Source organism: Anas platyrhynchos, chromosome 1 (genome assembly GCF_047663525.1).
Source record: "Anas platyrhynchos isolate ZD024472 breed Pekin duck chromosome 1, IASCAAS_PekinDuck_T2T, whole genome shotgun sequence".
Classification (NCBI taxonomy): Eukaryota; Metazoa; Chordata; class Aves; order Anseriformes; family Anatidae; genus Anas; species Anas platyrhynchos.
In genome coordinates this window covers 57,133,842-57,159,123 of record NC_092587.1, presented here as the reverse complement: position 1 = coordinate 57,159,123, position 25,282 = coordinate 57,133,842, and the positions used below count along the sequence as shown (strand labels likewise).

The following is a 25,282-nucleotide window of genomic DNA, read 5'->3' as shown; positions in this document are numbered from 1 at the left end:
TTCCTGTTCATACCTGGTTTAGCCACCTTGAGCATGTGCAGTGCATTGTAGACTTGAATTGAACACCTTCTGGACCCTCCCCTGACCTCTTCCTATGTTCCCTGTCCAAATCTACACATCCTCCCAAACTGTCTTTAGGCTTGCAGTGCTGTTGTTCAAATCAGGAGCCTCACCCACATTCTTGGGAACCAACAGTAGGGACGGCAGTTGGCAGCAGGTCCATTTTATTTAAATACGGATGCCTGTGCTTGGTACAAGCGTGATCTGCAGCAGCTGCAGAGCAAGTCCTTTTCAGTCTAGAAACAAACTTTGTGGAAACTTTAGGATTTCTTTATTTTATGAGTAGCTAGAGCCTCTATTGTGAGGCTGCCTAATATACCTACCCTCTTCCCCCCAGGCTTGTAAGGTAGCCATGTCCCTATGGAGACTTGCAGAAAAGGGGGAGGATATGCCTGAGGCGCATCAAGTTCTAAGACTGATGCAGATAGTTAATCAAAGAAGTGGACTAGATGATCTTTCAAGGTCCCTTCCAATCCCTAATATTCTGTGATTCCGAGTCTCTGAGAATGGCAGCTTTCCCAGAGCAATTCCTTCTTCTCAGACCGTCCATTGCAGACATCCCCAAACCAAATTGCGGCACAGGCAGCGGGAGAGGGCTGCGCTCAGCCCCCCCTGCTGACCGATGCAGGAATAAGTGCAGGCAGAGGCTTTGCAGGGTGGAAAAAAGTCAATTTAAAACCGGGGTAACTGTGGCTGCCACCCCCAGCCCGTCCCCAGGTCACTTGGGGCCTGGACTGGCGGCCTGCGTGGTCGCCAGACCCCGGTTCCTCCAGCTGGACCTTTCGCAGCCAGAGCATGTCCCCGATGTTGTCAATCTCTGGGAACTGTGGCAGTCTGCATCCATCCTGCCCCAAGTGCCATGAAAAGCTTCGCTGAAGTTGTCGTTCCATGGAGGGGTTGCGCTCCCTGCGCCTGGGCGAGATGCTGCGGGACCGATAGCTGGAGGGGCTCCTCTGCCGCTGCTGCCGCCCAAGCCCCACATTGTGCCACAATCTTCTGTGGGGCTGGCGGGACGAGGCGTCGCGCTGGGCGGGCGGCACCACATGCACGATGGCCGCGATGGGCCCACGGCACATTGGGCAGCTGAGTCTTTCAGCAGCCCAGACGTGGATGCACTCCAGGCAGAAGGAGTAACTGCAGGGGTTGATGCGAGCCAGGTTGGACATCCAGCCCAGGCAGATGGGGCACATCTCATCCCTGGGGGCCTCCTCTGGCTGCTCCTGCTGGGGCTGGTTCATGCTGCATGCAGCCGCCCTGGCATGGAGATGGTCGTCCCCTGTGGTCTTCTGCCCTGGTGCCAGGCGCTTCTCAGCAGCCTGCGGTCCTCAGCACCTCCCTTGGTGGTCAGTGAGGGGACCTTGATGCCTCCTCTTGTGTCACTGGTTGGACCTCGACGCGTCGCGTGCCACCGGCAGGAGCACTACAGATAGAACCAGGAAGAACATATTCTATCAGCAAACATACATTAGCTTGCTAGGTTCAACCAAGGTGTCTACAGTACTGTAGCAGTAAATATTCTTAGTATGGATTACAAACATTGCTATTAGAATGGCAAATATGCTGGTGATAGGTTATGCTTCACAAGAATACACTTAGGACAGATGAGGTACATATACGCATATATATTTGATAACATTACCAAAGGACTTTGATGGATGTGTGCAACAAAAATGGCTTCGCGTGTGCTTCCTGCAACACCTCCGCCTCTCGCCTTCCAGCAATGGGACCTCGAGCTCTCGAGTACCAACAGCTGGACTGGACTCAGGCGCGACACTCAGGGCACTTATGGCCAGTCACCTTTTGTGAGGCCGTAGGGTGACAGTGACTCTGTGGTGGCATCGCAAGGGTCTCGGGGTGCCCCTGATGGCAGCACTGACAGAGGTCACCTGTGGTGAGGAAGTGCTGAGGTGAGATGGCTGCTCCACGCTGACAGGAGCAATGTCTGCCAGGCTGGGGTCCAGGCCAGGAGGGTTGCCTGTGGCCTGGGAGCTGCCCCTGGGAGCCAGGGATGTCCTGGCATTATCCCCCACATACCCGGCGCTGTCAATAAAGAATACCTGCTTGCTAATTCTCCAAAATGAGTCTTGGAAAGTTACTTTGCTTTTTGCGTTGTCCCATTGATAAGGACACAACAAGAAGCTGAGGAACAACTTCTCACCTGGGAAGGTGGAAATATAAATTACTTTGTTTTTGAAAAATAAATGAAGAGGTTTTATCAGTGTGGTGGTTTTACTGTGCTAGACAGCTGAACACCACCATGATCACTCCCTCACTTCCTCTTCTCTTCTGAGGAGGGGAAGAAGTAAAGGAAAGAACAACTCATGGGTTCAGATAAGGATAATTTAATTAAAGGGAAAACTAATTATTAAGGAAAGATTGTTGTACTTGAAACGTTTTTGTCAAAAAGTAGATATGAAGATGAACATACCTTGTCATTTCATGACTGCATTCAGATTTTCAGGTCTGAAAGGAGCAGAAGCTGTCTGTATCTACACATACCACAATTGTGCCAAGCACATTAACGTTGCCTTTCAAGCAATGCACAGCATAGCAGCTCTCTGCACCTTACTATCAAATGTCAATCAGACCCTACTTTGATTGTTAGAAACTACAAAACGGCAAGTCAAGAAAGATTTTATTGCTGGCAGCAGCAACGTTCAGCTACAACATACCTCCTGGTGTTTTCTGCATGGGGGAGTGGGAGAGAAGATGGCACTGCAGGAGAGCATCCATCGCCTCTGAGAACATCCCCAGGATGCCTCACATCAGAGCAAGGTATACAGGCCAACCCAGGGTTGACAATACAACTATCAAGGACAGACAAGGGAATCTAATGTGTAAATATGACCAAATGAAAGCCACAGATGGAAGTCACTTCCCTAACTCTCTTCATGCCCCAACACATTCCTTCTTGATTTTCTCTAGAGACAGTAAAACAAAATTTTAGAAGGGACAGGCACCCTTACATACACACATGTTTGGGGGAGCTTTCCCCACAGTTTTGCAACAATTCCATTCCTGTTCTTTCCTTCTCCCATGTCACCCAAAAAATTAAGGTTCATAGGGAACAGAAAACAGAGTCCAAGCATTTATTTTTGTAATAATCATTAAATATTTTTTAATCACAAAACAAACAAACAAACAAACAAACAAAAAAAAAAAAAAAACAAAAAAAAACCAAGATTCTGCTTCAGCTGCCTGCTGTCACATAGCTTTGTACAGAAGCTTGATGGGTTTGTAAGTTGAGAGGGAGGAAAAATCATCTTGAAGGCAAATTGGGGTTATTTCCATCCCCAAATTTCAGATGTCAGAACAGCCTGCATCATTGAGTTATCACAGAATCATCTAGGTTGGAAGAGACCTCCAAGATCATGTAGTCCAACCTCTAACCTAACACTAACAAGTCCTCCACTAAACCATATCCCTAAGCTCTACATCTAAACGTCTTTTAAAGACTTCCAGGGATGGTGACTCCACCACTTCCCTGGGCAGCCTATTCCAATGCCTAATAGCCCTTTTGGTAAAGAACTTCTTCCTAATATCCAACCTAAACCTCCCCTGGCACAACTTAAGCCCATTCCCCCTCATCCTGTCACCAGGCACCTGCAAGAACAGACCAACCCCCCCCTCGCTACAGCCTCCTTTAAGGTATCTGTAAAGAGCAATAAGGTCGCCCCTGAGCCTCCTCTTCTCCAGGCTGCACAACCCCAGCTCCCTCAGCCGCTGCTCGTGTTATTCAGAGTACCTCTGTGTTTCAGCAGGTTGTGAAGTGCTAGAGGTACTGCACATGCACAGATACAACGGGCTGGGGACATGCTGAAAGCCTGAAGTTTCTTGGATACATTAATTATGCCTAAAATAGCAACAGCCACTCTGCCACAACTGGAGTTCTGAAACGGTTCCTTTTTGGAGCTTTTTGCAATGCCTGATTCCTAATCCCCTAATCTACAATAGCACCAAGACAGAGTTATGCTGAAGAGCAATCCCCGACGAGGCCGCAGTGTGGGATTTGCAGATCTGTACAACCAGGTTTATTTGCCGCTTGTGCGGTAGGAAGGAGCGCGTCAGAGTAAGCTTCGCGCTGGGAAGCTTGTGCTGACGAAACACCAATTTCCCCTGACTGACAACGACGGATTTTACACAGAATTAAAACCACGGGGGGGCAAAAACTTAAGAAACCAAACGCCTGACGGAGTTTGGAAGGCTGTGAGGGCTGAGGGAACGGCGGAACCCTGCGGCCGCCCGCCGCGGCAGGAGGACGCCTTTGGCTGAGGCACCGCCGGTCCCTGCCGCCGGCATGGAGGCGCTGGCCGCCGAGCTGGGCGCCCTCAGCGCGGAGCGGGCGGCGGCCCCGGTGAACACGGTGGAGGTGAGCGGGGGACGAGCAGGGGCTCGTAAAACCAGACCCCCCGGGTTGGTTTTACACCTCTGGGTTGAGCCGGGGGCGGTTTCCAAAGGGATCTGGCTTTAAATAACGCCGCTGCTAAAAGCAACCCAACCCGCCATGCTAAAAAATCTTCTTAACGGGTGCGGCCCCTCTATGGAAAGCTGCTTTAAACTGTGTGTTTTTCTTGGTTTCAGGAAAAATGGAGACTTCTTCCAGCGTTTCTAAAGGTTAGTGCTCCACGCCCACCTCAAGGCATCCGGGCCCGGCTCTGTAGCCCCCTCTCACGGCCTCAGATTTCACAGACTGCCTGTCTGCTGCGTAGAATTTGCAATTTTAGTTTTTTTTTTCAGCTTCTGCTTCCATCAAATTGCGGGTAAACCGGTTACACAGATTGATTTCCTGAGGGTTTTAAGTATTACAGAGTCACAAAATCATCTAGTTTGGAGGAGACCCCAAAATCACCTAGCCCAACCTCTGACTTAACACTAAACCCTATCACTAAAATGAGTTTGTGGAGGCATCCTTTTAGAGGTCACTGGTTTTGTGTGGCCATTCAGAATAAATGCTGTGTATGGCATGGTGCTTCTAGACATTTTGCTGTTTCACTGTATGCAGAGGTCCCATTTGTGGTCTTTCTGTAAGCTCAGTACTAACACTGGTTTGCAACCAACATCAGAGCTTGTTTGAGCTCAAAGATTAGTATTAGCTTAACGTCAGTGCTGCTCTCCTAACCTGATATTAGGTGAAGGCACAGTGCTCTTTAAAAATGCAATTGGATGTAGTTACAGGACTCATAAACTCTTGGAAGTGAAGAGGGAAATACAGTAGGAAATACTGTATTGTGAAGGTGGCAGGTGAAGTCTGATGTGCCTGGGTGCCTCTGTGAAACAGCAGCCACCTCAGCACCCCTCTCATCACTCTGCAAATTGTACACGCTTCCACAAGGACAAAATTTGTTAACTTCCTTAACGTCCACTGGTACATAGTTTCTTTTTGCCCATGTATTATGTGCAATGTTTCTGTAAGTTAGCAAAACTATTATATAAAGAGTCATTCCTCCTTTGTCTTAACTCATGGAGACTTCACTGAGCGAATGAATTTGTCATTCCAAGTTTTCTATTTCTTTCTGATAATTTCAGAGTGAACTGTTGCTTATCATGTGAACTATGTAAATGGATCTGTTTTCTGTATGAAATTTTAAGTCTTGTAACCTGCTAGTTGTCATTGCATGTTTCAAAGCATCAAGTCCTCTGTGAGCATGTATGTGTCTCAAGATCAGCTAGCACTCATTTTAGTTCTCTTTTGAGGCTGGATTTTGCACAGTAGTTGATGTAGTTACAGCTTTTATTTTGCAAACTCCAGTCTATTAGTAAAAGGAATGCTTCTTTTAGTATTCTGTCTAACCAAAATCTTTCTGTTTTTCTCTCATCCCAGATCATTTAAGTTATTGTAATCCCCTTTCTTTTGCTTGCTCTTTGTGACTTAAATCCTTACAATGCGCTGCATCAATTAATTTCCTGAGGAAAGGGGGGATTGTTTATTCTGTGATACTACATCCGGGCATGTTCTCTGTCTTCCTGCCTAGAAATCAAATTCAGATTTCTTGTCAGTGACTGTCCTTCTGTGGCTGTTTCCTTTTTATTGACTTACTTGACACCCCACTTCTGTCCAGTCTTATTGGCTCGCTTTCTCTTTCTTCTTTTTGACACCCTCACTTCCTAGGGTGTAGGCAACTTCTTTCTCAAGTACTGCAATTATTTAATTAAACTACAAATAAATAAAATTATCTCAAAGTAACAGAAAACTGACAAAATATTTTAACACACAATGGCTGTAATTTGCTTATTTACTCAGTGGCTCTCATTTGCTTATTAGACCTTCAAAACATACTGGGTGCTTGCTTTGTGCTGTCACTGCATTACTTTTGTGAGACTTAGAGAAAAAGACAGCTCTGGTGTAAACCTGGAAACATACGGTGTAGAACCAGACTGATTGCCCAGGCAACTCTCAGGGATTTGTTAACTGAAAGAATTTAGCAGATATCTGAAAGGACTTGTAAATGCTTATATTTTAAGTATTAACAATATATTCTTAAAGCTGATGTTATTTGCTGTGTGCATGTGTTTTCCAGGTGAAAGGACTTGTGAAGCAGCACATAGACTCATTCAACTATTTCATCAATGTAGAGGTATGTTTCCTTGGTGGGAAGGGAGTGGCTGTTACCAGTCAGAAGAAGCACAATTCCTTTCTTTCTTCCTTTTTTTTTTTTTTTTTTTTTCAGATAAAGAAAATCATGAAAGCCAATGAAAAAGTTACAAGTGATGCTGACCCAATGTGGTACTTGAAGTAAGCATAAAAATGATTTCCATATCAGTAATAGCATGTGCACGGTTTCATAGGTTTGTTATTGACTGTGAAAAGTTCATAGGCATCATGTGGGTATAAATCAAGAGACTCTTTTGTATGACATACGTCTTATTTGAAGCATAGAAATGTGGAGCATTAAAGAAAAAATACATTAAGCAGATTTATTTTGGTTAACAATGCTTTATGCCACTATTTTTCTGTAATTTAGTAATTTCAGATGACAGAGGGGAGTGTCTATTTCTCTACTTGTAAAAGTAGTTTTTTCTTTTGTATGTGTATTTTAACTATTGAGAACGCAGTTTAAATACAGTGGGTTACGTTGGGAAGAATCATGGCTCCTTATTAGTTAAAGCAACTTCATTTTTCAATAGATGTAGACCTGTGCTTCCTTCAGGTCGCTAGGAAAATATTTGGCTCATTGCTCATTTTGAATATTTTTGTGTGTGTGTTACAGGTACCTCAATATCTATGTGGGTACTCCAGATGTGGAAGAAAGCTTCAATGTGACACGACCTGTATCACCTCATGAGGTATTGATGTTTGCATTTTTCATTTTTTCTTTCAATTTACCTGCATGCAGCCTATTGTCAACCTGATGAATCGGTTCACATTTCAGATGTTTTTTTCCTTGCTGTATACATTTCACGCTTGAAAGAAGGTCTTTTTTTTTTTTTTTCATTTAATATATGTATACACTTTAAACTTTAGCACAGAAAACATCCTGTGCTTTGGAGAGATCCTGTAAAAATAAAAATAAAAAAAGCCATCTAGTGGTTGCCTCTTGTGCACAGCCACGTTTTTGTCTTCAGCGACCTAACTCAAATCTCGTTTAAATCAATGGAAAATAAGGCCAATGACTCAGCCATCAACAGACCAATTAGATATAGTACAGAACAGCTCATGGTTCTCACAGATTTGTAGCTAACATTAAATCAGTAGATAAGAATATGGACAAAATGCAGGGGGATATAGATACAGATTTTCTATATACGAATGAAATTCTGTGCAAAGGTTGTGGCTAATGACTTATACCCAAGAATCCAGGAATTAAAACGCTTTCTTATTGTATAAGTAAAGTGACTGTACAAGCAGAAGAGGGCAAAATAAATGCTTTCTGGAATATAGTCATCCCGAATCTAGAATAGCCTACTTGTGCATCTCAGATGTATTGTCACTGATGCTTATTACTAGTGTGTTGTTTATTTTATTTTTCTTTCAATGGGTTATACTCATATGAAGGCCATAGTATTTTTGTAAATATGATGTTGATTGGGTCAACCAGGGGTGCAATTGGAAAAAAACAAACAAACAACAAAAGAACAAAGACTGAGTTCTAATGAGTATGTCATTACATTTCTGTGTTAAAGGCTTATAAAAGTACTTTCCAGTGGCAACTAAAATGATCAGATTTTCATAAGGGTCTGAGTATTTTATCTAGTTTTAATCAAATTTGTGAGTTTTTGTGTCCTTGGTTTGCTTCGAGGTCAGATTATGTATACAGGTAGGTACCTGCCTTTGACCTTTAGGTGTCTGATGTCAGAAGAAGTTACCTCAAGGAAGGAGATTAAAAAATGAAAAATAATTTTAAAAAATATAGTGGAATGTTGCACTGTTCTATATCTGTGCCTTGTGTAGACGAAGCACACACAAGGAATCCTGAAGTCTTGTTTTGTTTTCCCCAAGTAATGCTATTGAAGCTGTCTAATTCTCCTTCTCACACAGTTCTTATGAGAGTTTTATTAACTATTCATACAGAAGAATTTAAAGTAATTAGAAATTAATATATTTTCAGTTACTTTTAAATTCAATGAAGTTGCAGAGCACATTGGGACCTAGTTTCCTACAGGTCACAGCTTGAAAACTGTTGATGCACATCGGTATTTGATTACTAGAGAAATGATTTACTTTTTCGTGTGCAGAGAAAGAGTATCCAGTTTGCAATAATTCTTGGGGCATGTTTTTCCTTACAGTTGCATCTTCAATACACAGAGCAGTCCTAATTGCCTTTTATTAACGCATAGTCAATACACTGAAAGACTACAAACATAAATGTACTACAAATCTGAATCCTGATAAATCTGCAGTTGTGGAACTCAGAGGTATAAAACGCTCAGAGATCAGAGGTGTCCTGCTGTGAGTTGCTCTGTTGTGTTCTGCAGATGCAGTGAACCTTGTCTTGAATGAAGATACACAATACCTTAAGGGCTAGCGACAGTCATAGAGCCAGCTTGGGGAAAGCAGACTAGAAAGATCAGAATAGTATTAGATCGAGTCTTGAGGTGCGTAGTGTCTTAGATATGTACATGCTGCTTCTCTTATGATCTGATGAATTTGCAAGTGAATCTTGGGAATCTTTGGAAAAAGTGATGTTTGGTGAGCCTTCTGTAAGTCATCTTTGGAAGCAGCAGCATCCTGTGAGATGTACTCATTCTATTAAAAGGTAGCATAGTGTCCCTTTTATTATTTTGTGTTTCCCTTCTATCAAACTTCCAATGACAGCACAACTTCCATGCTGTTGAGAGTCTTCATATGGAAATGTCCCTGATCTGAGCAGTGCAATCAGAGCACGTGGTTACTAGAGCAGTCTTTGTGGCAGCTCTCCCAGTTAGGCCTGTTAATCCAAACTGTTTATTTAAACTACGCTCTGCAGTGCTGTCCTTTGAAGAGACAGATCCACTGGCAGCTTTTGAAACATTGTGAAAATTTCATTTGTTTGTTTCTTTGTTTTATAAATAAAATACTTTGTAAAGTATATTCCAGGTGCCATGAAGGGCTCAGTCTAGCTTTGCTTTGCTTGTTTTTTTTTTCTGTGAGCACCTACCTGCAGGAGGCAGTTTTAAACTGACACCTAACTATATGATTGTTTTGTTTTTAGTGTCGCCTGAGAGACATGACTTACTCTGCCCCGATTACAGTGGACATTGAATATACACGAGGTAGCCAGAGGATCATACGCAATGCATTACCCATTGGCAGGTCAGATATCAAGATTCCGGTGTTTGTTTTTATTCGCTGTTGTGTTGGGAAAAGCTTTTACTGCAAAATAAATGCAGACTGACCTTGCTTCCTTGCTAAGAGGCAGCAGGCAAATCTTGATGAACTATACAGATATAACAGATGAGCTATACAGAATATGATTGTCCATTAAAAAATGAAGTTATGCCATAGAACTGATTTTAAGGGCATACCTGCAAAAAGTTTTTTTTTGCTGGTTAAATAAAAGTTTTTTGCTGTTTAAATCTGCTCATATCCAGTTTCCATGTAAAGTAACTTTGTTCTAGACCTAGTATTATGCCAGTTTCATTTCCTCAGGTGAGTATATCTTGGATGTTGTGCTTTTTGACACAGTTTAGTGGGTGATATTAGTGGTAGGGCGATGGTTGGACCAGATGATCTCGGAGGTCTTCTCCAGCTGTAATGATTCTGTGATTCTGTATACAGTGTTCTTGCTTGGCATGCAACTCAGACTGGGTTGGAAGAGCTGTAGGTTCTTTCCTCTTTTATTTTGTTGTTGTTGTTGTTTTGTTTGTTTATTTGTTTGTTTTGGTGGAATCATGATAACTTATCTGTTTTAGAAACAACAACAAAAACAGGGTAGTATCTTTCTTTAACGAAAAAGGAAAACTTCCTTTGAATGTTTAATAGTATTAACATTCTGAATTAGTGTCCTTATTGCACAAAATTTTTACAAGTCGTGTGAACTTTTTAGAAAGTTTCAGTGAAAAATATATATATAAGAGTGGATAGGTGTATTAGAAGCTGACTATTAATCTTTTTACTAAGAAATACAAAATTTTTGCTAGTGTAGTTATCCAATAAGCCAAACTACTAGTCAGATTGACACATAATCACACAATAAGCCAAACAAACTTGGACATTCTCTGACTTCACCATAGGATCATAGAATAGTTCAGGTTGGAGGAGACCTCTGGAGGTCTCTGGTCCAGCTTCCTGCTCAAAACAGGGTCAGCTCTGGGATTGGACTCGGTTATTCAGGTTGTGAAGACATCCATGGATGGAGACTGCCCAACTACTTCGTGCAGCTTGTTCCATTCCTTGACTGTCCTCATGGTTTTGCTTTATATCCAGTCTGTGCATCTTTAGTCATCCCCTCCCCCCCCCTTTTTTTTTCTTTTTATACTCTCAAGGAAAATTGATTACTTTTTAATTTCTTGGAACATTTTTTCACCACTACATGTTGCTTCGAAAACTGTTTGCTGCAGGCTTCCATGCTAAAACACCAGAGAAATCAGAGCTACTTCCAGGGAAACTTCATGCCTAGATTATGTATTACAGAAATTATCTCTCTGCAACCAGGAGGGGTGATTGCAATGTTGGAAATCATATTGATCATCGTTCTGAATTTGACTGTTCGTATTTTTTTCTGTGTTTATTGCAGAATGCCTATAATGCTGCGTAGCTCCAACTGTGTTCTTACTGGGAAAACTCCAGCAGAATTTGCAAAACTTAACGAATGTCCCTTAGATCCAGGTACATTTGTCTTCAAGTTCCTTTTACCCATCTTGGCTTACAGTGTTAAATCCTCTTCAGCAAAGGAATACACCCCATCGGTATGGTTCCTACTGCTGTGAAGTCAGTGTGGGAACTTCTCAAATGTATGCCTGTAACTAAAAAAATCAACAAGCTTTTGAAAACAATAAGAAAGAGTTGACAGCATGGAATGTTTGCATTTTCAGACAGAGCTTTCAACCACAAAAATAATACTACAGAGTTTTGAAAAAGTTGAGATGCGTGTATGGTGTTGTACAGTGATGTGTTACATGGGAACACAGGTGGAGTTAGTTCATGGAAATGAAATAGATCAGGGAAGAGGGAAGTATAATGGTATCCACCAGAGCAGGAACCCTCATTTGCTGCGTTCTGTAAAGTGAGAAAAATATTATATGATAATATTTGATACATAGAGAGGTGATGAAGGGTTATAATGAGGGAGTTCTTCGCTTTTTATCTGTGCTGTGCTTGCTTCTGATGGTAAGATACAAGGACATGCTGTGCTAGACAAGCTACAATTTAAGCTAGCTACAGTTAGATCAATTAGATGTAGCTAGCTACAATTTAAGAGAGGAATTGAACATAGTTTAAGTGTAGATTCCTTAGATACAACAAAGGCATTTATATTACTTTTTAAAATGTATTTCAAATAAGTTTCTTGTTGGAGTGCTGGAGAGAGCAAGTCAGTAACTATGGAGGACTTACTCTTTTTGTTTGCTACCAAGTACATGAAAGGCCCATTTCTTTTTTGACGTCTTTAAGATATATTCTTCTGGTAGGCAATATTTTATCTAATTCTTAGAAATAATAATTCTGTAACATCCTTAAATAAGTATACTTACTTTACAGTTTTTTTGTTCTGTTTAGTTCTGTTTTGCTTTTACAGCTCTTCCATTTTAGTCCGACTGAGAGTTCTTTCTGGCCACTTCGACACTGTCCAAGTACTTTCCAAACAAATTCTTAGATCCCAGATGCTATGTGGGAGCCTACCAAAAGTTCTGTTTAGTCTAATGGAACGTTTTCTTAGTTATCATAAGTTGTATGCAGTTTGTTTGCTCTTTTAAGAGATAATTTGCTCTCCTATTTTGTCCTCTATGTACTTGTTGTTTGCCTTGTAATAATTTGTATTCAAAGACATATTGAAAGATGTGAGTAAGGTACAAGACTATTGACGTGCAAATCTTTCTTCTCTATGGAATAGGTGGCTACTTCATTGTTAAAGGTGTAGAGAAGGTCATTCTTATTCAAGAGCAGTTATCCAAAAACAGAATCATTGTGGAAGCTGATAGAAAAGGCACAGTCGGTGCTTCTGTTACCAGGTATAGTAAATGCCTGCAATTACATAAAGGAGATAAAATGAAGTTTTAAAAGTTTGTTGTTGTAGCTGAAGTAGCTGTGTGGTTTTCTTCCTAAAATAGTTTAATGGCAAAAAGCTGTAAACATCCACTGGCCCCCTCTTGCTGCCATTGTTTTTTATGCTAAGACACCAATCCCCAAATCTGTTAGTAGTGTATTCCCACAAAAATCAGTGGGAGTTGCTTATATGATTTAGTATTCATCCCAGACTAGGGAAAGCAAGTTCTAATTTTTAACATAACACAGAACATCTTATAATTGATGGTGTTTGGCCTCATTTTGTAGCAAGTAACATGAAGTCACTGTGGTGGAAACAGGGTGTAATCTTTTGTCTGACTCTTATCAAATGGCTCTAAAAGCTTTTGAAGGCTGTTGAGAAAGAAACCAAAATCAAATGTTTTTGTACTGCACAAATTATTGAAAACAGCCAGGTAGTCTAAGTTTGGCCTTTCCTCCTTAGCTGAGTTTTATTTATATCTTGCTTACCTTTTGGTTGTGTTTTCAAGCTATATGCTGGTATCATATGGTGTTTGTCAGTTTGGTGTGAGGGCTAAAGGCCTCTCACATCTTTCCTAGCTGCTAAGTTTTATACAGACTCTAGGAGTGTCAGTGTAAATTTTTTGTTCCGCATAACATAATTTTTTAATTTCAGTTCCACTCATGAGAAGAAGAGCAGAACAAATTTGGTTGTGAAACAAGGAAGATTTTACCTGAGGCATAACACTCTTTCTGAAGATATTCCCATTGCTATCATATTTAAGGTAACACAACTGTTGGTTTGAGGAAGACAAAAAATCCATACTGTAGTTCAAGAATTAAAATTGACAGCAGCTCTCAAAAGTTAATACGTACAAAAGGATATGGCTGAGAGAAAGAAAGCTTTTTTTTTTTTTTTTTTTTTTCCCCCTGGGAAGTTGTCTTTGTACAGCAAAGAGGAGAAAAAGTGCTGCAATTTTCTGTAAGGAGAGCATTGCTGTGCCAAGACACACGCCTGCTACCCCCTTTCTGCTTTGTGAGATGCCTCTGCACACTGCTTGTGGTCCTGCTGCTACAGAAAATCAGGAGGGATTTTTTTGTTTGTTTGTTTGTTTGTTTTTTTGTGAGCTGTGTTGCAAGCTTGTGTTAAGGGTCTTCATTTCTGGTTTTGTTCTCCCTCAAACTCATGAACTGCTGCGACGCTCAATACCCTTGATTTCAGATCTGGTGAAATGACATTACCATGAATTGGTTATACATGGCTGCCACTTATAATCATAAAGATAACAGCTTTTGGGGAAGCCTTACAATTCTTATGCCTAGTCCTAAATCCACCTAAATAAGGTGGCTCAGGGCACTAAAATGCTTCCCACTGGATCCGCCAACCAGAAGTAACTTCTGTAGCCCCCTTACTGTCTTCACTGTATTGCTTTATAGCAAATTGTAGATGGAGTGACGATCACTAGAGGAAATAAATTGCCAGGAGAGGGCAGCAGTTGCTCACAGCATCCAACCTGTTCGTGCCAGCACTGCTGATGTGCTGGAGTTAGCAGCTACAGACTTTTCTGTATTAGCACATCTCTTCAGACGAACGAGAGTTGTAAGAATCGGTTTATCTTGTAGGAAGTGTTTGGGTTTGGTACTAGAAAATAGCTCAATAATCGAATTTAGACTTGAGGAGTAAATGTCTGTTAGCTCTGATTGCCCTAATCTCTTCAAGTACTTGGAGATCACCCGTTTTTAGTGACCACTGTTAAAGGAGGTTGAGAAATAATTTGTAGGCAGCAATGCACGTAAAAGTGTCAGAATTAGATTCACAACTTTTCTATTACAGGAAAGTGTTAATGTAGCTCTTAATCCATTTGCTCAAGTACCAAACAGCTGGACTCCACCTTCACTAACAGACTTTTATTACATTTTGTCACCCCCTGCTGGTGTAGATAAATACCTGCCCACAGAAAAGTAACTGCTTAGGGTTATTAAGTCTGAGGAGGTTGTGGGAATGCTTTTTTTTTTTTTTTAGCAGCATTGTACTGACCATTTGATCATGTTCCAATAATGAGTGCTGTAGTTATCCACCTGCCTTTATATATCTTTAAAATTCTAGATAAATGTTACATAGTTTTTCAATTTATTTATTAAATAAGGGGTTAGAGTTGTTGGAAATTCTCAGCAATAGTACTTTTCAAAGATTTATATTGACTTTGTTCAGTAGAGGATTAGTTGCACCCCTTTTTAGCAATTCTGAATGTCCCATTCTTGACCAGCACTTACTGTCTTTGTGAGTGGTCGTTTTCCTTACCTTTACTTTTAATGGCATGTGAGATTGAGGCATATTCTGTCCACTTTTGGTGAGTCTCCAGCTGGAAACTAATAACCCCTGGTAGTCTTTTCAATGAATTCTTGGGTAGCCACTGGCTTCTGACCTTCCTTTCTTGGGCACTGCTGTAAAGTGGATATCGCATTGTTGTATTTAACTAGCAGAAGTCAAGTTACAAAGGCTGTAGGCCTGAAACTGGAGAATTTCTTACCTAAGGATCCCTGAGTAGCCTCAGCTCTCTCATGCAGCATTATTATGCCTAAAAGATTTTTTGGAGAAGAAAGAAGAATAATTCCTTTCTGCAGAGACCCAGGCCTTGGGCATGGAGCTTGGATCTTCCTTGTTACTTGTGTTCTTCCTGTCATGTAGACATGGGATCAGTCTACATTTAGCATGTCAGGGCCAAAGTTAAGCTGTACAGAGAGTTCTAGGCCTGAAGTTTTGCCTTTGCATCCTTAACTTTTACTGTACTAACTGCTTATATAATTTCAGATTAAAAATAAGATGAAGAAATGATGGCAAAATCCTACTGCTCTGGATTACCTAAGAGAAATTTTAATAATTAGTAGAGGATGGCTATTCAGTGCATGGGCTAGTGAGAAGGGGACAGTTTTTTGTCAGGGACAACTGAGAGTCAGTAGGAGAAAAGTGGGCAATTTTGGATTCTCTTTCTAGCTGCGGTGGCTTTCCATGACCTGGTGTCATTGCAAATGATTTAAGATACAGATCTGTTCCAGAATATCACTGCAGTTTTATAGGAAAGCAAGCAAGTATTGGGGATCTGTGGAGATTTTAAGGCTACTGCAACTGTAAAGTGGAGGTAATAATATCCCTTAAGCATTTTCATCTTAAAAGCAAGGGCTGTGAAGTAGAGAGCATTACAAATACCACCCACTGACAGAGCTGAGGCCTAAAACTCAGAGAGTACTTATTTTAACTAGAATCTAAGATTACTTTCATATTTCAGGTATGACTCATGGACACATCTTGTCTACATTTTAGGGGAAGAGCTGAACTTATGTTGTTCTTCACCCTTTCTTTTCTTTCATGGGGAGGAAGGGAGTAGTACTGTGGATCTAAAGGTCCCTTGACCTGAATAGATAGGGGAACTAGACTGTGTAGGGTCACCCTAAAAGGGACACCTGCCTTGCAGCTCATCCTTACCAGTAGTCCCTTCTAAACTGCAAGCCTGTATGAGTTGTTCTCCTGCTTTGCTTTTCTGCCATCCAGACCTGTAAGGATCTTTGGGACTGGCATATTTGAAGATTCAACATACATCCAAGTTGTGCTGACCACATGTAGGTTGTGACTTTATGAAGTTTAACGCATTGACCACAGCTAAATGAAACATGAGAGGCTACAAAAGGCGTGTTCCTGGGACTGTTCTAGGACAGACTTGAAGTGTCTGCTCTTCAGATGTGGGGGAGTTAGTCCTTGTTGCTGTGCTAGTTTAAACATTTTTCCCCAGACTTTTTACTTAAAAGGTACAGAGAAGTTCCTGCAGCGCTTAGGTATGTAAATGCAGGTTTTGGTTTGAAGTAGTGGCTTGAAGCAGACAGTTCTGCCCCCAAAATATGTACTTGTCAAGATTTTTAAAGGTCTCTGAGCTCCTTGTAGTGGGAGGTGTTAGGCAAAAGTAACATGCTTCCTGCATACTGTGTAAGTCTGCTTTATTAGTTAATATACATGTGCAACCAGAACAATATTTAGGATGTTCGCAGCTGACTTGGCAACCCCAAGAGACCTTTGTTTTACCTGTGTAAGTGCCAGTTGTGCACACATCACAGAACTGTGTGAGCTGTGCATCGTGTGTATTTTTGCCTATGTCAGGCTTTGAGCTACACATGTTTCACTTGGGGGAACTCAGTTTTAGATGGTAACGAGCATTAAAGGAGATGTGAAATACTGAGTAGTCCTTAAGGATGTTCCTGTTTTGAGAAACATCAGGGTTACAGGTGAGATTGTTCTGCTGTTTTTGCAGAGAGCTCCCTATGTTTTAGGGAATTAGAGCTGTTTGAAGGTAAGGACTCTTTTTGTTTGGGGTATTTGATTATTTGATCTTGTTTTGGTATGCTCCTGGGGGCTGAGGTAAATGAAGGTTGTGTGCTGCACCAGGACTAGTTGAAGAAGGAAGAGAATTACACATAGCCGAAGGGGGACTTCAAAGTTGAATTTTATACCTCAGTTACTGGGTGAATTATCTTCAGTTTGTGGGGACTGTAAGGAGCTGCTCTACGACCTGTGGCAAAAGATGTAAACAGCAAGTTAAGCTTCTTTTTTTTTTTTTTTTTTTTTTTAAATGTATTATTCTTGGAACTGTTAAGATGCAGTTTTAGAAGAACAGCTGAGTGGTGGTCTTGCTGGACCCACAGAATTAGGGGTTCCCATGGCTGCAGTTTCATAGCTCGTATCTTTTGAATTATGAAAGCTCCAGAGCAATTCTGTCTGTGATGTCAACCTTGAACTTCCCTGACATCTTTTTAATCCAGTCATCTGCCTGTCTCCATTCTGTAATTTAGCCTGATGGACTGCAGAACTACATTCTGGGGAAGTGCCATGGAAACGCCTAGACATCATCATTAAGACACAAGCTGGGGGAGGAAGAGCAAGGCTCACACTCTCTCACACACACTTTATCGCATCTTCATGTGCGTGTGTGTATGCACATACGTGTGCACATGCATCACACACACACACTGCCACACACGTGCACGTTGGGCATCAGGAGCCTCCCCAGTCCTAGGAAGCAGTTGACCCTAGTTGGAGCACTTTATCCCACTTGAACTCGGGATAATATGAGTCTTGTTAATGTTTGTTGTGACTTGTCCTGTGTCCATCAGCTAACAGCTTCCCAACCATGCTCTTTGTGAGCCTGCTGCTGTCTCCTTTCGAATCCTTTCAGTGCTCCTGCTAAGTTATCCCTTTGCAACATGTTCTTCCTCTCTGCCTCCTCCCCTCCACCCCCCCGTAAAATTATCCCTTTGCAACATTGCCTTCCAATCAAAAACAAAACAAGAGAACTTGTCTCTAGCTTTGTTTTAATGTTAATTCTCTTCCCACCAGCTTTGTCCTGGGACTGGATCAGCAGCACTCTAAGCACGGGACCAACTTCTGCTTTGCATGTCCTTGGTGTTCCTGTAACACGAACAACAACCCAGGAACATCGTGTTACAATGATGTTATAGGCCAATTCTGGCATGTTGTTTTTCCGGGGGTGGGACGGATTTTTGTTTGTTGTTTTATTTTAATTTTAATTTATTTTGTACAAGTGCAACATTAGGGCTAAATTTCCTGGAAAAAAAAGAAACATTAAGATTACAAATCTGTCTGATCCCAGCATGTGTCATTTGCTTGTGTTAATGCTGCAGGTAGGTGTATTTGTGTGTGCAGTTCTGCCCGTGGTGGTTGAGAATACATAAAGGAATATATGGATTTACTTGTAGGCTACTCTGTCAACTTCTTTAGTTACTTGGCCAAGTTTGTAGTCATTACTCATCAATTAGTTTTCCCCCAGTTTGCATTTATCTGACAATACAACATACAGTGTTTGGTGGCAGATCCCAGCCTTTCCCCTCACAAATTTTGAATTCTCATGTGAGTTTGCTGCTGTGAGCCTTAACTAGAAAATCCACACAGGTGTAACCGTATGTCCTATCTAAATCCTTTTGTTGTCAGACTTTTAATCAGAGAATTCATCAAGTTATAAGAAATCATCAACCCTTTTTAGTTCACCGTGGCTTTCTGTTTTCAAATGGACAAAAGAACGTAATGACACTGCAGGATGATCTTATTTTGTTATTCCCCCTGCTTGTTTTGTTCACTTTTTGCATGACTGTTATGGAATGGTTGCCATCTTAAAATTAATCTGGTGGCGAGAAATAGGGTGATAGCTTATGAACTTGCATGTGATGTGCTTTAGATAAAAGTGTTCCTGGTATATGTCCATAGAAAGGTACAATGAATTCCCTTAAAATGTTGTTCTTATGAAGGCTAAGTGCAGTAACGGTGTCAGTCAAGCTGTGGTTCTTAAACTGGTTTGCTGGTCAGCTCTTAAGTCCCAAGGGTGTAGAAAATGACTATGGTAAGGCTTTCATGTATTTCATTTTTGTATGCTTCTGTATGAGTCTGGCTCACAAGTCATAATGGATTTTGTTAACTTCTCTACTGACTTTTTTATTATTATTTTTTAACTACTGTGTGACCTTATTTGAAAGGGTGAGGAAGCGTAATAACATTTGAAAAACAGAATCCGAACTACCGTAATATCACACGGTTCTGAAAAGTACCTTGAGATCAGCAGTATGACTGCTGAGTGGGAATGAGCTATGATGAAACACTCCTACCTGGTGAAGTAGCTCTGTGTTGATTTGGCAGTCAAATCTGCCCGAGATGATGGAGTTGTGATCTGTGCTTTACACAGAAACTGGAATGTCCTCACACGGTTACAGGTGTGTGCTACTTTTGCGCTGCTTTTAATTTCTGATAAACCACGAGGTGAGTTTTAAGTTAAAGGAACTTTAACCAACCACATCTTGTTGAAAAAGAAAGAAGAAGGGAGAGAAAAAAAAAAAGGAAAAAGCTGGATACTTCACAATTAGGGCAACAGTTTTGCAGAGGGATAGCATTAGCTAGGCGTTAAGCAAAATAACACCCAATGAAGGCAGTAAGAAGGAAAGGTATTCATGCATTTTTGAGGAAAATGTAACTTTTTGGGATGCTGCCAGTTTCTAACGAGAACCAGAACGCCTGGGTCCACATAGGCCATTATTTACAATGGTCTTTGTGGCAGGCAGTTTGAAGAATAATATGAACACAAACGTAACTTCCTCACAAACTTCTGAGAAACATATTATAACTCAAACAGAAGAGGTTTAGTGAGATTACTCCGTTTCTTGATATGGCAGAGCTCCAGCCAAATGTGTGAAAGGGGGAGCTTTAGCACCATCTGGAATCCACAAAGGCCTTCACTGCTGGCTGCCACCTTGAAACACTTACTGGTGGAGAGATTTCTCTAAACCTGTTAAGCGCTTTCTTAGTTTATTAAGCTTTTTTCTGCAGTATAAAGTCTAACAAGGTGTCCAAGGATCAGTGAAATAATAGAATGGCTTTCAAGTGGAATTGTGAAGTCATCTTCTAAATGCAAAGAGCTGCAAAAGAGGTAAATTGTAAAAAATTCTCAAACAGAACGTGCTGTATCATAGACAATTGAGTGTGCAAAATTGCTTGTGGTAAGAGACCATGTGTAATATTTTAAGTTAATTCACCTTTATTGTAGGTTCTGAATTGCTTTTGGTTGTAACACACGTAGGGTTGTTATTACCTGGTATTTATTTTTCTTAAGAAAACCACAGAATTTAACTCCTGTCAGTGGGAAAAAAAAGACATTATCCAAAGTGTGTGTGTGTGTGTTCCTGCTGCTTATCAAGATTTCCATATCGGGTTCTTCCATAGCTAGAATATGTGCTGCCAGTGCCAGATGGCACGGTTTCTGAGAGAAGAACTAGCTCTTGCTTAGTAGTAATGCAGACAAACAATACCAAATTAGCATAAGCAAATGTCAGTGAGTTAACATAAAGCCTGTGCTGTTTCTGTCTATTCTTCTTTTCCTAGGCCATGGGTGTTGAAAGTGACCAAGAGATTGTACAGATGATTGGCACAGAGGAACATGTGATGGCTGCATTTGCTCCTAGTCTGGAAGAATGCCAAAAAGCTCAGATTTTTACACAGATGCAGGTGCGTCTTTTCACATAGCCAGAAGCCATAAAATCTGAAGATGATGGTATTGACCACTTTGCTCTGTCAGCAGTCCACATACAAATTGTGTTTCAAGGTGTTTTGTTTGTTTGTTTGTTGGGGGCGGAGGGGGGCAGTATTTTAAGCTGAAGGTTTTAAGGGAGGCAGGCCCTGGCAAAAGTTAGGCTTTGCTCTATACTGCCTGACTGAAAAGAAACAAAGTCAAGAAACACTTTGTTTTCAGGAGCCCAGGGTTATGTTTTAATGTATGTGACAAGCAGTGACATCCATAAGATTAGGGTTTTTTGTTGAGGATAATTCCCACTTTTTAATAAATTACATACCTGCGTTTCATAGAAGCCCCACTGATGTGGACATGACTATTTCATTGTGAGTAGATGTTCTCCTCCAGTTCTAATTTCTTGTAGTTTAACAGCCACCATTCGTCCTGCTAAAAAACTGGCCAGAATTCTTTTCAGCTCATGTGCTTTATTAATTTGCCAGCACACTGTCCATTTTACTGGCTTCATTTCCATTGTATATACATATATTGTATATACATATTAATTTGCTTAAAGAAGATTTTGAAGATAGGTCTGATACTTGCTATTTCATTGTAAAAAACTATCAAATCTTTCCACTTGTAATGTTGAGCATTGTTAAAGTGAGTGTCTTTCAAGTTTGCATCTTTGGGGACTTTTCCAGCTTTAAGGTAGCATGAAGGCCTTACAAATTCAGGGTCAGAAGAGTAAAATGGTGAAGCTGGAGGAACATACAGAAATACGAGACGTCGGGAAAGTAGAAAAACAGAAATACAGAAGTTACTCTGTGTAAGAAACACTAGAAGAAATGAAAAGAAATTTAGTTATTTGGTGAAGAAGGTTACAAACAGATGGAAAGGATAGTCTGTCACGTAGTGGAGAGGGGTAATTCTTTGGCATAGGGGGCATGGCTTAATTTCCAGACCGGAACTTCCCTGTGTGGTCCTGGATTGTTTTTTAACTAGTCTGGCTTTAAATTCTGCAGATTCCTTCCCATTCTTGGAAAATCAGTTAAGACTAAGAATCCATTAATGATTACAAGGTACTCTTGGAGGCAGATGGGAATGCTACACAGTAACATTTGTGCCTACCTTGTATCTCACTGTTTAATACTTGGATGAAACTCAGCAAGTACACAAAAAAAGAATGGAGATGAGAAGTCAAATGAAATAAACCAGATGTCTTTGGGATTTACGTAGGCCTTTTTCTTATATATCTGCAGTGTCTATTTAATATTATGGAAATCATAATCTCTCACTGCTTCCAATTCCAAATGTTACCAACAGGAATAACATTGTATATTTTATCATAATCAATTGTGTCAATTTTTCTCTTTTATTAGCATCACTTACATAATTTGTGTTTTGCCTGAGGTTTGTATCATCTGTGGCTCGTGAGATTGTGCTTGGTGATTGAGGAATGCATGTAGGTCTCTTAATGTATATTTTTGTACGTTACAATTCTGATATTAACTCAAGTTAATTGTCCCGTTTGACAGGCATTGAAGTATATTGGAAACAAAGTACGAAGGCAAAGGATGTGGGGAGGCCCAAAGAAAACAAAGATGGAAGAAGCACGAGAGCTGCTAGCATCAACTATTCTGACCCATGTTCTTGTACGTAATGCTGTCTTTAGCTGGAGTAAAGTTGTGTGGTTCTTTTTAGAGTTGCAACAATTTCTCTGGGTACTTTGTCCTGTTGATGTCTCTGAATGCTACTGTATCTGAAATCTTCCTGTGCAAAAAGTCATGAGACTTAAGATGCTTTTGGAGTCCATTGGGTAGAGAGATTCTGCTTGGTCTGTGTTTAACCACTGTCACTGTCTTGCCCATTTTAGAACACAGCAGTGTAGGAACAACTTTGGTGCTAGCTGGGATTAGATAAAAAAACCAAATCTGCAAGATTGTAAAAACGTAAACATTTCTACTTAAGGAAAATTTGAAGGTTTTGTTTGGTGGTGGTGGTGTGGGTTTTTTGTTTGTTTGTTTTTTGAAAGGTGATGGCCAGAAATTGCATCAGTTTCAATGGCATCAGTCCTTTAAGAAAGAAAACAGGAACTGATGGTCTTGCAGGCAGCGACTGGGATGCAATAATGACATGTTGTAAACGAATCTCTCTCTCATCTTCCTCACAAGAGAGTGCTCCTATAGTATAAGAACTTAAGTTTTGTCCTAGTAAGTGTTGGGAATAAGAGAGGTGAACTTCTGGAAAGTGTGGTTTCATTATAAGGTTAAGTACAAATTTGGTTTCTGTGGTCAACATCTGAAATAAGGCAGTTGCACGTCCTTACTTGGTAGGTAGTTGCAAGTATTTAATTGGTAGATATGCAGCAATTTGAAAATGAGCAGAAAAAGATGGTCCTTATCACAAGGTGAAGCAGGTTTTGATAGTCTGTGAGAAACTGTTCTGCATTGAAAAGTCAACACAATTTTTATGGTGTGAGCTTTGTTGGCATGGATAAAATGTCTTTGCTTTGTAGCTGAGATAATGTAAATCATTCTCAAACTAAAGAGGAACATTTGGACTGAGTCAAAAGTAATCCTAGTGTCTATGAAATGTTGCACCATTGAACTATCTATCATTGTGTGTAATTTTTGTAGCTAGGCAGTATCAGCTGTTAGTTCAGGACCTTATCCTTACATCTTTCACCTTTATTCTGATTTGCTTTCCATTTACTGCCTGTTTCACTGACACTAACATATATTACTTGGAGCATTTTTAAGCAGGTGAAGTGCACAAATCCCGTTTGTAATTCCTTGATCTTCCCTTTTGATTTAAATGGGTGTCTGAGTAACAGCTAAGGAATTGATCCTGCAACATCAGTGTGTGCTTGTTTGTTTACAGGTGAAGGAATTCAACTTTCGTGCCAAGTGCATATACACAGCAGTGATGGTGCGTAGAGTAATTCTGGCTCAAGGAGAAAATAAAGTAGATGACAGAGACTACTACGGAAATAAACGTTTGGAGTTGGCAGGGCAGGTAGGTTTTTTCTTCAGAGCTAAGGTTCTTCTGGGATTTTGTTAGTAGCTGTTCTTAAAAGATGCAAATAAGGAGCATCCTCATCTTCTCAGCTGAAGAGTTTTTCCTCATTTTATTTTCTTTGGCTTTTCTATGTTGACTTGTAAATATGTCAGTTGGGACTAATAAATTGTATCCTCACTTCTGTTCTGCCTCTATACCAGATAAAAGGACAGAAAAGTAGAAATAGTGCCACAGTTCTGTTTCCATCATAGCACTGGTACTGCCAAGACATCTACCGTAAGATCCATCTTCCAGTGTCCCTACGTAAGCAACAGGGTAATGAACTGGATCTGAGTAGGTGCCAAAATACTAGGCCCAGGCTGTGCCACTACGGAGAATCCAGCTTCTGTAGCAGCTCACAGAACAGTCGCTGGAGCCTTCTGTAATTTGGAGAAGCCCCTAGAATTGCTTATTTGTTGTCAACTGCCTTTCTAGCCTCTGAAGTAGCATGAATCAACAAAGTATATGGTCTGAAGCCTTACTAGACACTTCTTTTCGAGCAATAAGCTCTGTTTTGAGCCTTCAAGAGAGGAAGCACAAACACTTGATTTGTTACAGAGGCTCTTACCATCTTTTCTGGGTGCAGCTGTGTCTGCTGAAGATGTTAAAATCCCCCACTGCTTCTGTTTGTCCACCAGAAGGATGTTACAACCCTCAAGTTCTGGCAAAAAATGACTAGTGGGTAAAATCTTCAGTTTACTGAGGGCAAGACTAGAAGGGGTTATCAGAATCTTTTAAAAATAGGTAAGTTGACTAACTAGTGAAAATGCAGTGCATGGACTTCCCTGCTTGCAGAATTTTGGCACTGGAGGTAGAAGCAGTAACAGAGGGCTGCAAGGGAGAGAATGGTTTGAGGTATCTGACTGGCACCATTCTTTAGCAGAGAGGGTGGTGGTTTGCAGCTGTGCGCCAAACTTTATTCTCCTAAAGCAGGAGTTGGTGAAGGAACAGCTTGTTTACCCTGGCATGGATGTTTCCTAACCATAGTGGTTATGTGACTAACTGATTTAGATAAAAATTGGATTTTATTGCTGTGCTCTGTATGAATTTAAGTTGGAATCTTAGTGCTCAAAATTGTCTCTGCTTATTAGAAATCCAGACACGTATACAGAATGCACCAGGCTGGAGAAGCTATGCATCCAGTTCTGTACATCGTTTGTACTGGGATTTCTGTTGCAGCAATGGAAATGCTCATTTGTATTGTACTTCTTAAGATGTCCTTGCATCTTCAAGATGGCCTTATAGGCCTCTTCTCCTTCCCACTTTGCCTTGTCTTCCATCCACACATGGGAACACACACACACACACACTGCACAATCATTTCAGAGTAAAAGTAAAAATGTGCTTTACTTCCTAGTTTCCTGAAAACCTAAGATGACACTCTTGAATACACTAAATAAAACTATGAAAACAAAAGATAAAACTATGAAAACTCATAACCAGTTAGGAAAGAAATTCCTTTCTTTACATTAGTAAGGGACTGTCCATCAAGCTTCTACTCTTGTACCAA

At 40.8% G+C, this 25,282-nt stretch overlaps 1 protein-coding gene across 1 annotated transcript in view; it reads left to right on the top strand.

Moving 5' to 3' along the window:
• The first annotated feature begins 4,109 nt into the window (after window positions 1-4,109).
• POLR3B (RNA polymerase III subunit B) overlaps window positions 4,110-25,282 on the top strand; it is a 72,662-nt gene continuing 51,489 nt past the window's right edge. Inside the window, exons 1-12 of the mRNA XM_027449743.3 lie at window positions 4,110-4,429; window positions 4,642-4,674; window positions 6,579-6,635; window positions 6,729-6,793; window positions 7,269-7,344; window positions 9,690-9,790; window positions 11,214-11,305; window positions 12,528-12,645; window positions 13,335-13,443; window positions 20,589-20,711; window positions 22,251-22,367; window positions 23,596-23,730. Coding sequence (XP_027305544.2) covers window positions 4,358-4,429; window positions 4,642-4,674; window positions 6,579-6,635; window positions 6,729-6,793; window positions 7,269-7,344; window positions 9,690-9,790; window positions 11,214-11,305; window positions 12,528-12,645; window positions 13,335-13,443; window positions 20,589-20,711; window positions 22,251-22,367; window positions 23,596-23,730 — 1,098 coding nt within the window. The 5' untranslated portion in view covers window positions 4,110-4,357. The remainder of the gene's footprint in view (window positions 4,430-4,641; window positions 4,675-6,578; window positions 6,636-6,728; window positions 6,794-7,268; window positions 7,345-9,689; window positions 9,791-11,213; window positions 11,306-12,527; window positions 12,646-13,334; window positions 13,444-20,588; window positions 20,712-22,250; window positions 22,368-23,595; window positions 23,731-25,282) is intronic.